This window comes from Protobothrops mucrosquamatus, unplaced genomic scaffold (genome assembly GCF_001527695.2).
Source record: "Protobothrops mucrosquamatus isolate PMUCROS unplaced genomic scaffold, P.Mucros_1.0 scaffold387, whole genome shotgun sequence".
NCBI classification, from domain to species: domain Eukaryota; kingdom Metazoa; phylum Chordata; class Lepidosauria; order Squamata; family Viperidae; genus Protobothrops; species Protobothrops mucrosquamatus.
This window is the reverse complement of record NW_015386719.1, coordinates 1050369-1063318: the sequence shown is the minus strand read 5'-3', so window position 1 is coordinate 1063318 and position 12950 is coordinate 1050369. Positions and strand designations below refer to the sequence as shown.

Here is a 12950-nt window from a genome sequence, read left to right as displayed (position 1 = left end):
GATAACAAATATATGAAAAATTCACCTCTCAGTGATTATTAGCCACATATACTTATGTTCAGGATTAAAAGTTGCATGTGTGGGTAGTGAGAGAAGGCAGTTGACCTACACATTCTGCTTTTGGACAACCTGGAAATATTTGCTGTTTGTGAGAACTGGGATGTTTTGTTAGATGATCTTTATATTTGGCATAGCAAGGCTCTTCCTGTGTTCTTACATGAGGATTAACATAGATATGTAGCACATGTAAGTTCCTATACACACGTAAATCTTCCCCTGTTCCACTCCATCTTGCTTACGGTCTAGCAAACAGAGAAGGACTCTAGATATCTTTGTTAGCTTAAAATTCATAGTGAGTTCTCTAATAAAACTGATACATCTGTGGACACCTGCTGGTCAACAAACATATTTTTCTCCCTCTGTCGAAGAAAGACAATCACACCCTTTCTGATCAGTGCATGGCCGTGAATGAAGGTCAGAATCCTTTCCCTATTTACTTGGCAGTCAACCTAAAAGACAACTACAGTGCTCAAGATTTTAAAGGTAATGCTGTATTAAACTCTGATATATACCGGTATTGAGTCATATTATTCCGTATTAACATTTTAATTGTTTAATAGTAAAATCTAAATAGGTGAGAATTTTTTCACCTTAGACAGGAACGAATTCTCAGAGAAGAGAACAAGTTCCTAGATACAATAAAATTCCCACTCCCAGGGCAAAACAAATAATAAAAAAAGAACAGCTTATGTAATTTTGTAACTGAGAATGTCTAAGATATATTAATGGCCATCTTGTGCTTCCAGAATGGCTAGAATTCACTCCTTATGAGGTGGGAAGTATAAAATATGGTGCCTATATTCGTTCAGAAGATTTTGGGAATGAATTCTTTGTGGGACGACTGATGAAGAAGTTCCCAGAAATTCGGATCTGCTTCATGCAAGGTAAATAAATAAGTACCTTGCTTCATGCAAGGTAAATAAAACCGTACTATAAACAAAAGGAAGTTATTGTGCAATGTTGTAAATTGCCTACATTATTTTTTCCAAGAATTTATTTATTTATTTATTTATTTATTTGTTTGTTTGTTTGTTTGTTTGTTTGTTTGTAAGATTTATATGACTCAATGATGCTGGGTGGATTACAAACAATAAAAAACCCAATATAAAAGAATAAAAAACAGTAACTCCGGACTCCCCAATCCCCTTTATTTAGATGAGCCTAAACACACTGCAGCAAACCAGAACAGCAGAAAAAGGAAATAAACATCTATATGACATATTCCAACAAAATGGATAGCCATGCAATTTTATTAAAAAGTCCCTGACTACTCCACCCAATATAGCACAACCAACACATACCCTAAAAAGAATTACACTGCCATACATCAAAAATATCTCAGAAACCACCAACAGAATACTACAACCACATGGAATCAGCATAGCACCCAAGCCAAGTAAAGCCCTTCAAAACATCCTAAGCAGACCAAAAGACTCAACAACCCCAGAAGAAAAAACAGGAGTCTTCTACAACATACAAAGTAAAGACTGCAACAACCACTATGTAGGACAAACAGGCAGAAGACTGGCAAAATGCATCCACGAACACCAACTAGCAGTCAGAAGACATGATGAAAATTCTTTAATTTTACAACATATAGACAGATTTAATCATAGTTTGAATTGGGAAAATGTGACCATCCTAGACCAAGCCAAGTCCAAAAATGACAGGGAATTTCTAGAAGCACGACACTCTGACAAATCAGTCATCAATAGACACATAGACATTAACAACATCTATAGACTATGCAAAAGAGACTATCACCCAGGCCAAAAAGGAAGAAAAAGACCCAGGCACCTCTCCATCAGCAATCAGCACCCAGATCAGCATAGATTAACTTCAAGGTTAACATCAGACCAGCAATCAAATAAACAATACTCCAATCAAGAAACTGCCAAAGAAGCCAACAGCAAACAGCCCAATCAAAGAATTTCTAAGGCCACCCCCACCAACACTGACAGGCAAGCCACTAAAATATAAACTAACAGCAAACAGCACTCCTTACTAGCACTGATGATGCTACCTAGTTGGGAAAATGAAATGTCTGCAAGAAAACAAGCACACTCAGAGAGCACCAAGGACCCCTCATGTCAACCCTGAGCTACAAATATTCTCCTTTATTAGTCCCCACTGGTTTTTCCTTCACCAGTCATTTTTTAAAAAATGTATTTTATTATTTCTACTCTGCTTTCTATACATGTCATACAAAATATTTAATGTGATTTCACTTTTGATGGGAGACAAATTGTTTTTCTTTTTCATGATCAGTTGACCAAGCACTCAGAATGTGAACTATCAGTAGGGTGAGTGGTAAATGTGCATGAGATTAAGAGAAATTCTTGTACATTTCATAGCTATATAGATGATGATATTTTGGCAGATATAACTCAATGCAGAACTCAGTGATGATAGTTGAACAGCTAATCTCCCTTAGACTATCTTCAGAATAAAATCATACTTGCCTGCTCTTTGAAAGAAGGGGACATGATGGCTCAGCAGTTAAAGACGCCGACCTTGTCAGTTGGAAAGCTGATAACCCAGGTTTGTCTGGGCTTACGGTGTGTTTCCCCACTCGAAGAATCGTCAAACTTTCGTACGTTTACGTTCATCTATTTATCCATGGTGGAACCACCCTTCCTTTGGCGTAAGACACTCTGAGCCGTATACGACCGGTGTAGTGACGTCTTTCCCAGAAACCTCTTATCACTGAAGAAGCCGGTTCTTTGACTCTACTGGTGGGGGGGGTACAGCAGGGGTAGGCAACCTTGGAAACTAATCAAGGAGACAAGCAACCTAGAACTAAGGAGAAACTTCCTGACAGTCAGAACAATTAACCAGTGGAACAACCTGCCTCCAGAAGCGGTGAATGCTCCAACACTGGATGTTTTTAAGAAGGGACTGGACAGCCATTTGTCCGAAATGGTATAGGGTTTCCTACCTGAGCAGGGAGTTGGACTAGATGACCTCCAAGGTCCCTTCCAACTTTGTTGTTGTTGTTGTTGTTGTTGTTGTTATTATTATTATTATTATTATTATTATTATTATTATTATTATTATTATTATTATTATTTTATGACTCGTGGATTTCAACTCCTATGCTGGCTCAGGAATTCTGGGAGTTGAAGTCCACAAGTCATTAAAGAGCCAAGGTTGCCTACCCCTGCCCTAGAGTCAGAAATGACTGGACAAGGGAAATTACCTTTGCTCTTTGGAAAGTTTTCTCCCAGATTATTTTTTCCTTTTCCAGGAATGTGAGTCCTGAGGTAATGCATGGATTTATTGTTTTCTGGCTGTTTTCAGTAGTTTTCCATAAGTATCTGAAGTGGCTACAAGGATTACTGACTTTGTTTTTCTAATTGATCAAGTTATAAAGCAAGCCTTTATGGTTATGTAAAATATATTTATGTAACCCAACAATTCTTGATTAGAAATATCTGAAAAACTCAGAATGTGGGTAAAAGCTGAAAGCTGAAATTTTAAGTGCAGTGGAAATGAAGCAATTTCATTTCATTTTGACACTATCAGTTAAGACTTTATTTACATTTATTAAAATTATTTAAATTTATTTGACAGGTATGTGGAGCAGCATATTTTCTTTGGATTTAATCTATTTCTGGAATATAGCTTATGACTCAGAAGAATTCTGGTATAGATGGACAAGAGACAGAATACAAGATATTGGTAAGGTGTTTTCTTTTTTCCCTTCTTGCCTTTCCTGGTTTGTAAATTTGTTATTGTTTATTAAAATTAATGAGTTCATCCGAGTAAGAAGGGATATTTTCTGTATGAAGTTATTGTTTTTAGTTTAGATAAGTTTGAAAATGTTTGCAAAGTTGTCTCCATTATTTTGACAAGTAGAATGAAATACCCAGTGCTTTTCAGGCCTAAACCACAATGATGTTTTTAAATTTTCTTTTGTTTTATCTCCAGATATGGCCAGAATAGATAAGACAATTGCTTGTTTAAAATATGTTGCTTAAATTAGCTTTTCTCAACCCGATGCTTTCCATACAGTCAGGGAATTTTGGAAATTAAGTCCCAACACACTTGGAAGAGGAAACTCCATAGAAGGAAACTGATATATAGTTTTGCAGCGAAGGTTGTTATCCAAATATATCTTGGGTTTTATTTCCAAGTCATTACAGTTTAAATGTATGCCCTTCATCAACCAGTGATAAACCATGGTTTGCCAAGGTTGTGAGCCAGTCTTTCCCAACTTGTCTTTTTGACCATGCAACTTTTAACTGGATATGCTAAAGATGATTATGAGGCAACCTCTTCTCTTCATATTGCATGTTTGATAGAAAAGCCATGTTCATCTAGTAATGCTATTTTAGAGGATCTGTTTTTTGGGGATGCCATAGGCAAACTACCAGGAATTTGACAACTAAGTCACAGTCTGGCTGGTCACTTTGGAAAACCATAATAATAATAGTCTCCCCAACCACCTCCACATCTATCTTTTCTGTGAAAGTCCACGACTCTCCATGTTTTTTTGCCACTAGACTTTGCAAATAAATATACAAATATTTGCATGTGAACACTAAAAACCATCCTTCTGCACAAAACTTTGCCATAAGCTGTTGGACCTCCTGTAAGCTGTGATCTTATTGGTGCCCACATTAAAAAACCTGAGTAGACTCAAAAGGCATGAACGGTTCTTTCTGTCTTTTACAGATGATTCTCTTCTACCTTCAAAGCCGCATGAGCTGGACTCTCGCCTACTCACTTACCCAAGCCAGCTTTCCTCTACTTTCCGAGATGTCTTAACTGGACGCCCAACAATAGCAGAATATCCTAATTTCCTGAGAGGTTTTCAGTTTCATGATGAATATTTGAAGAATGTCCATTTTTCTGCATGGAAAGGCACAGTAATAAACTTATATTTGTGATTTTTCTTGGCTTTATAAAGTGTTCTTGGTATCACACTTAATTAGGACGTAGCTAGCTGGTTCCAAACTTCTGAATGATAATCTTTTCTTTACACATTTCACTAAGGACAATGGATAATCTAGCTTTAATGTGCAACACATTCAAAAAATAGTTGCAGCTCCCAGTGCACTGTGGTAGTTGTCATCTTTACTTTTTTGGTTTGTACTTTAACAACAACAAAATCCCTAGTACTTTAGATTTGTCTTCAATATAAGAAGCAGGTGCTATCAACAGCATTCGAAAACAATACCTACATGCTTATTTTCTACAAAACCCTTTCCCAATTTTTCAGGATTGAAAATTGAAAATTCTGCTGGTTAACTCTAATTCTTTCACTTGAAAAGTTGGGTTAAAATTTTTCAAAATAAATAATTGGAATTTAAACACTAGATTTAATTTACAAACAATATATTATAGTTATACCAATAAGATGAAATGGAAGTATCATTTATTAAATAAACTGATATCAGTAAAAATATCCAGTTGTCCTCCAAAGAAGGGCTTTCAATTAATATAAGAATCTTTAGGATATAGAAGTACACAAATCAATCTGTGGCATTTCCAGGCATGGCTGCAAATTCTTGCTTAAAATCTTGGAGAACCTCTACAGGTTAATATCCATATCATCAACTGATGGATCAATTATGTGATTTAGTAATACACCATTTCCTGTATTCATACATGCACAAGTTCCATTGGCCTGACAGATAATTATGTTTGCTGAATTGTATTTGATTTAGTCAGGGCACAATTTTCTGTTCAGGTCATGGCTTCAGAACTCAAGGTTAGATTTCTGGGTTTACACAAACCCAGATGACTATTCAGTAAGGAGTTTAATGTTTCCATTTTGTTTATTTGTGTGTCTGTCAAATTTAGAAACACCTATCTCCCTCGTATTTATCTCTTTGTTGCCATCTAAGAACAGAATAGAATAATTGAGTTGGAAGGGATTTTGGAAGTCTTCTAGTCCAACCCCCTGCTCAGGCAGGAAACCCTATATCATTTCAGACAAATGGTTGTCTAATCTCTTCTTTAAAACTTCCAGTGTTGGAGCACTCACAACTTCTGGAGGCTATATATAAATAAATAAATATCTAGATTTTTACATCCCATTTCTGGTAATCCTTTTCAAATGCAGTCCTAGACAATCAGGGATCCTGCCAACAAATTGAATTAGGTTTCTTTTAGGGCCAGTTGTACTAGAAAACTGTGTTTCATTGTGAATGCTGAAATAAAATGTCATTTCATTTGGCTTTTAGATGTGGTGTAGATCAGAAAGTACCATCTTGTCCTTCAAATTAGATAGCAAAATTGAAGCCTTTTCTAACTAATATTGTAATTCTATAGATAGCTGGAATAGAGAGAAAAGAGAGATACTTGCCATCTACAATTTGTTCTAAGCATAATCAATCCATAGACACTTGTTCAAACAGTAACTAATACTATAGATCCTGTTATGACATTACGTACTTTAAGAGTGCTCTAAGGCCTGTAGAGGACTATTGCTGAGTTGACTGATTCTAGCCCAACTCCTTGAGGTACCTCCTTTAATCAAGCTCCATTTGTTTTAATAACAACATGCTTTCATGCTGATAACAAATAAATGGACAGAATAACTGATGTATGCATTGTGTTCCTCTTCCAAAGATGCTATTCTTTAAGAAATATTGTTTAAAATTGCAGGACTTGGGAACTGCAAAAGAAAGATAGTAAACATGAAATTTGGAAGGGAGGAGAGGTGATAAAAACTTTTCCCATAAACAATTAATTTTTTAAAACTTGGGGTGCATCTTCTGGAGATCTCCAGAAGCTTTTACTACTTTAAATATGGAAAGAGGAAAACATTATTTAAAACATAGCTGGAAAATAACTGCATTTACTACAATGAATTTTAAGGTATAAGTATAAATAAAATGAAGTTATTGTCTTACCACTCCTGTTATTTTTTTAATATATTTTTTGAGCACTCCTTGAAAGCTACATGCAGCCAGTTGCCCAAGAGAAGTTGTATATTCTTGCTAGAGAAAGCTGACAGGAAATCTTTGCTTTTCAGATTCTGTGCTGGACTCTCGACCGAACCTTCTAATGGAAACAGCAGAGCAACCTTTATCTCTGGTGGATACTGGGTTTTTCATCAATACAAGCTACCCACCTCTTTTAAAATCAGAGAGGAGAGTGGATGTTATTCTACATTTAAATTATAGTGGAGGAGCACAGACTTTTGTAAGAGACAACCCTGCCTTTAATTTTTTGCATTTCAATACTCTCTGAACTCCAGGCTATTTCAAGAGCACTCTAATTACACAAGAGATATATTTGCCTCTTTTGTATTAGCATTACAAATAGCATTGTATTACATAAGTTATGTAAGTTTTTTAAAAGTAAAATGGTTACATTGCTTTGGATTCTTGTTTATTTTGGGAAAGATTAATTATTTTAGTGATGAATGTGGCTAGCACAGAGTATATTAATTCTAAATAGGATAGGGTTTTTTTTTTTCCTGTAGGAATTTTATGAGTTGGAATTTCTATGGAACTTGGTTTTTGTCATAAGCAATGCTTGGAAAGCTCTATGGGATTGGATTTGCAACCCTTGCAGTTCTGGATTGCAAGCAGTGTATTATAATTCATCAACTGTTTTTCTTGTCTTACTATATTGTAACCTTAACAGTTTCCTATCTGTTAAATATGGATTATATATATCAATTATTATTTTTACAAATGGTACAAATATTGCAGGTGTTCACTGTGGACTGTATATCTTTGAAAATATTGAGAAATATTCAAATTTTTGAGATTTTCAGTAAAGATGTTCCAGAGAGTAATGATGTTACTGTTTGTTTTATTTATGTTGCACAGATCCTAGCATACAATTTCCAAGTTTCTAAATATTTATGGAGTTTTTTGGGTGCTGAGTTCATGTGCAGTATTTGTAGTTTATACTGTATTATGATCAACAATCCACTCTAAGACATTAACTCATATAAAGCAGAATATTCAGTATACAATGACATGTTTAGTATATGTCATTATAGTATATAATGACATGTTTAACCACTACCACTCAAAACTAAGACCCAGTTTTGATAAAGCTGATAATACTAGTATTTGAATCACAAATTAGAAACTTTTTGTAATAATGGTCTGTTCATCTTAGATACTGATAGAGATGTGCCAAAATGAAAGAATTCTATATAATACCAGATAATATGTAGCATCAGATCTTTATATTCTCTGTTTATCTACTTATATTTGTTAGTATTTTTTTATACTTGACTTTGATAATTTATTCACACAGAATCTGGACCAGTTTTCAAAATACGTCTCTGGGTTGGGGGTCCCATTTCCCAAGACAGAAGTCAGTGAGGAAGAAAAAAACAACCTGAAGGAGTGTTACGTTTTTGAAGACACAGAAAACACAGCTGCTCCTTTAGTGCTATTTTTCCCCTTGACCAATGATACTTTCAGAGCATTTGAAGCACCTGGTAATTTCTGAAAGAATATTTTGCTTCCTAGCATGGAATAATAAGATTGTTATTATCTTCCTAAGATCATCCAAACCTATCTACTGTACTTAAGCATTAATTTTATTCATTACTCATATTGTGATCACTGTATCTGAAAGGTGAATTGACCATGTGTCACCTGCCTTTAAGCAGGTAATAAAATAATTGTTTTTGGCTTGATTGGCTTCATTATGCAGGAAATCTTCCAATTAATAATGTACATAATGGTACACAATATGACTTTAGTGTCATATTTCACATAATGCTTTGTTTTATCTATGGTTTTGTTGAACAAGCTAAGTCATCGTGCTAAGTCATAAGCTGAGCTTGGTAAATGATAATAATCGGGTATCATCCTAAACTTAACATTATCCTAAATTTAATTTGCTAATCAAGCAAGTCTTTTTCATTTCCCACTTTTTGTTCCTAATTCTTCATTGATTAATATAANACATACCTTAACCATAACCCTGTAAGCAATAAATGTAGCATCTCATGGTGACTTCCTTCTTCCTCCTTTATTAAAAGTTCTGCAAAAGGGTTCCATTTTCAAACCTTTCCAAAAATTGTGAGGGAGGGTACCATTCATATTTCTGGAGATACAAAGCTGTTCTGTGGTATAAGAAATAGGAAATTAGAGAAAATGCTGCCATTCCTTCTTGTATTGCTTTTAGGGAGATACCTTCAGCATCCCCATTCTGGCTGAATGTACTGAAAGAATTGGTTCTACTTGCAGTCTTTCAAATACCCAAGTATCATGGAATTTTCTTGGAATAGGAACAATGGCTACAAAATATTACAAGGCCAGAACATCTTATCAGTCAATTGGATAGCAATATTCCCCCAACATAAAAGCAGTTGGTTCAAAGGGGTCAAAGAGACCTCTCTTAATATATTTTCTGATAATTAGGGTGTTGAACAAAAGAGTTCTTGTTTCCTAGATTCTGTAACCTAACCCCTTTACTTTCAATAAATCTGACTAATGAAACTCTATGAGTAACTAGGGTTATGAGTTACATGCTTAACAACAGAGACTAGGTGCCATGCCATCTATATCATTGTGGATGAGTTTTGATGTGATTGTGATTCCATAGTTTTGTGTACTCTTACAGAAAACTGATTTATAGGACCCCAATATTGTATTTATACAAGAGAACTAAATAATAAGTAGTATTTAAATAAGGCCAATAAACCTATCATATTCAACTGACTGGTTTGACTGAATCTTCGCAATCATATCTTAGATCAACCTTCCCTGAGCAGAAACAGAATTGAAATCCAATAATCTGAAAGGTACCATCTTAAATCTATGCTCTATTGATGGAAGTGTTGCTTTTTTTTTTTTTATAGGTGTGGAACGCTCATCTACTAATATGGAAGAGGGCAATGTGGATATCTCCAGCTTCTTTTCCCCATTTGGTACAAGGGAGGTGACCTTCTCAGAAGACAATTTTGACAAACTGGTGAAATTAACAGAATACAACATCCTCAACAATGAAAGCAAAATCATTGAAGCCTTTCAGGCTGCAGTGCACAGGAAAAAATATCAGAAGAACCAGAAATAATAGATACCAGTAATACAAGTTGTGGTATTAAACACAGTTCCAAGATACAAACACCTATAAATTTAGGAGTAAACATACTGTCTAATATAATTATGTTAATGGTTGTAACTGGTAGACTTCTAAATAAAATGCTTTTTTTTTTAAAAAAAAGAGCTTCTGATTTAATTACTTAACTGAGATTGACAGTCATGCTACCTTTTTAGTTGCGTAGATCTGACACTGCCTTTCTGTTTTTGACCAATGTTATTTTCCTTCCTGTTTCTATTTGCAGTTAGCAGGGGTTACTCTGGACTGCTTTGATATTTATTTGATTAATTGATTAATATAATTGATTAATTATATTCTGATACAGTCTCCCAATATCCAATGGTTTTATAACATATGCAGAGAGATAACAAAAATAAAAAGTTTGGTGTAGTGGTTAAGGCATCAAGCTAGAAACCAGAAGATTGTGAGTTCCAGTCCTGCTTTAGACACAAAGTCAGCTAAGGGATCTTGGGCCAGTCACTGTCTCTCAATCCTAGGAAGGAGGCAATGGCAAACCAATTCTGAAAAACCTTGCTAAGAAGAGGAGAAACACTCTAAGGCAGTGCCTTATATCCCTAATTCCTGTAGGTGGCCCAGTAACATAGCCACTTTAAATGATATCAAAAAAACACTTAGAGATATAAGAAGACCAGGAAAGTGTAGCATCCCATCCAGGTCTTGACAAAGATCATCCAAGAGACAGCCAAAACCACCTCAGTTTGATACTTGGGCCTGACGAAAAAGAATAAATTCATCCACTTTTTCTAGGGTGCTGTGAAGCTTATCTGCCACCAATGTCTCATCCCCTCCACCCCAATCTAGTGTTTCTCAATTAGATCAAAATATGATTTGACCACAGCAAAAAGGTAGTGGAAATCCCTTTTCTCTCAAAATCATAGAACCTCAGCTCCACCAAAAATAATAATAATAATAATAATAATAATAATAATAATAATAATAATAATAATAATAATAATAATAATAATAATAATAATAATAATAATAATAATAATAATAATAATAATAATAATAATAATAATAATAATAATAATAATAGTAATAGGGGAAAAAAAGACAAGGTGTAACCTGACCTTCACCTATCAGGCCTAGATGTTATCAGAATCACGTCCCCAAAGCATAGAGGATGAAGTCCTTCACAAAGGACACTAACCCAGAGACTATCTGCAGCAATCCATGAAGAGTTCTTCAGGCAGCAGGGATGGCTGGGACACCAGCAGAATCTCAAGTTCCTCTCTACGACCCAACCTATCATATAGACTTTCACATTCTGTATGGTGGGAGCAGAGTAAATAGCTATAGGTAAAGTGATTTGTTACTGTATCCCACCAACTCCTGTTGAGCCTGCTGAAGGATTTGATACACAGTTGGGTAGATTTCAGGCAAGGCAACATGATGGCCACTGCCCAGCCAGATTTTGGCAATGCATGCCACCTCTGCTGCATCCACCAATAAGTCATGGATAGAGGTGGTCTTGTTACAAACAAACCTGGCATTAAACACCAGTACTTTGAGGCCAAGATCTCCAGCAATTTGGCAACCTGTTTTTAGAATGGAGCCCATAGAGTGGGAAGTCAAGATAACCAGCCACTAAATTGGAGGTCACCCTATTCTCATAGTGACACCATGATGAATGCTGAATGATGGTATAAATACGCACAACTAGTAGCAAGGACAAAAAAAACATGTGCATGGCACCTGCGGATGCAGGATTATTAATATTAAAAATTTCTGGCCAGGGACACTGTGCCTTGTGTTTTTATTTTATTAGGAACTGATATTTAGAAATATGTCTCCTGAATCCTCATCTTACAAAGCTAAAAGGACATATTATTCAGGAAGAATGACAACAATTTTATTGTCTCTTTTGAAAAACAACACGAGACTCCTGACTATGATGAGATATAACTAACTGTTGTGTCACCTAGTGATTAGTGTATGTAATGACACTATCCACAGGAATATTTTCACTCCACTGTCATTTTTGGTACAACTAGTTTGGCAGGTTTTTCAAACATCCCCAAACTTTAAAACAAACAAGGTACAAACACAAGAGAAAGTGAAGACATTTTCCTACTGTTATTCTACCTTCAGCTGCTTGAAAAAGTAATTCTCTATTTCCAGCCTGAAAAAAAAAAGATACTCTTCCAGGCTAGATACAAACCGATCTTTGCTGCAATGTTTTCTAATTTTCAGAAGGTGCTTGTATCCTTCAGTAAGTTTTGACTTTCTTTTGGCTTCTTTCACGCCTTTAATTCTAGTTTTCACAGTTGGTATAGGTAAGAATATGCCACACACATCATTAGAGTTCTTTGCCTGGATACCCTGTCTAGAATTCCATTCTTAGGTTAAGGAAAATCATCACCTTCTTTTTATTGTAGCTATGTTCCACCTGATTTTGGGTATATGAAATGAGGGAGATCATTTTGTATGTTGTTATTTTGTTCAGTTTCTAAGTTGTGTCTGGCTCCCTGTGACCCCATGGATCACAGCATGTCAGGCTGCCTGTCTTCCACTGTCTCCTGGAATCCGCCCAAACTCACAACCCTTGTGTCGATGACAATATCTAACATCTCATCTTTTGTTGTCCCCTTCTCCTTTTGCCTTCAATCTTTCCCAGCCTCATGGTCTTTTCCAACAATGTTTTATATGAGATTGCACAAATGTCTGTTTGATGAAGCCTCTGATCGCTATATGGCCTTCCTGCATAGTCCTGTTTCTGCTGTACATTTAAACTTTAGTTGCATTGTTGTTGAATGAAATAAAGTGGGAAGGAACCCAAAGCAGAAGAGAGGGTGAAATAACATACCATCTCTATGGTATCAAAAATAAACTAGTTTCTA

General features: G+C 35.5%; 1 protein-coding gene across 1 annotated transcript in view; it reads left to right on the top strand.

Annotated features, from left to right (window-relative positions):
- The window catches only part of LOC107287429 (cytosolic phospholipase A2 epsilon-like), a gene marked incomplete at its 5' end in the record, with an annotated part of 13502 nt that extends 3440 nt beyond the window's left edge, over nucleotides 1-10062 (top strand). The window contains 8 exons of the mRNA XM_029284136.1: nucleotides 429-543; nucleotides 807-944; nucleotides 3634-3741; nucleotides 4365-4373; nucleotides 4738-4926; nucleotides 7046-7215; nucleotides 8290-8476; nucleotides 9848-10062. Of these exons, the coding sequence (XP_029139969.1) occupies nucleotides 429-543; nucleotides 807-944; nucleotides 3634-3741; nucleotides 4365-4373; nucleotides 4738-4926; nucleotides 7046-7215; nucleotides 8290-8476; nucleotides 9848-10062 (1131 nt within the window). The remainder of the gene's footprint in view (nucleotides 1-428; nucleotides 544-806; nucleotides 945-3633; nucleotides 3742-4364; nucleotides 4374-4737; nucleotides 4927-7045; nucleotides 7216-8289; nucleotides 8477-9847) is intronic.
- Between the last annotated feature and the right edge of the window lie 2888 nt (nucleotides 10063-12950).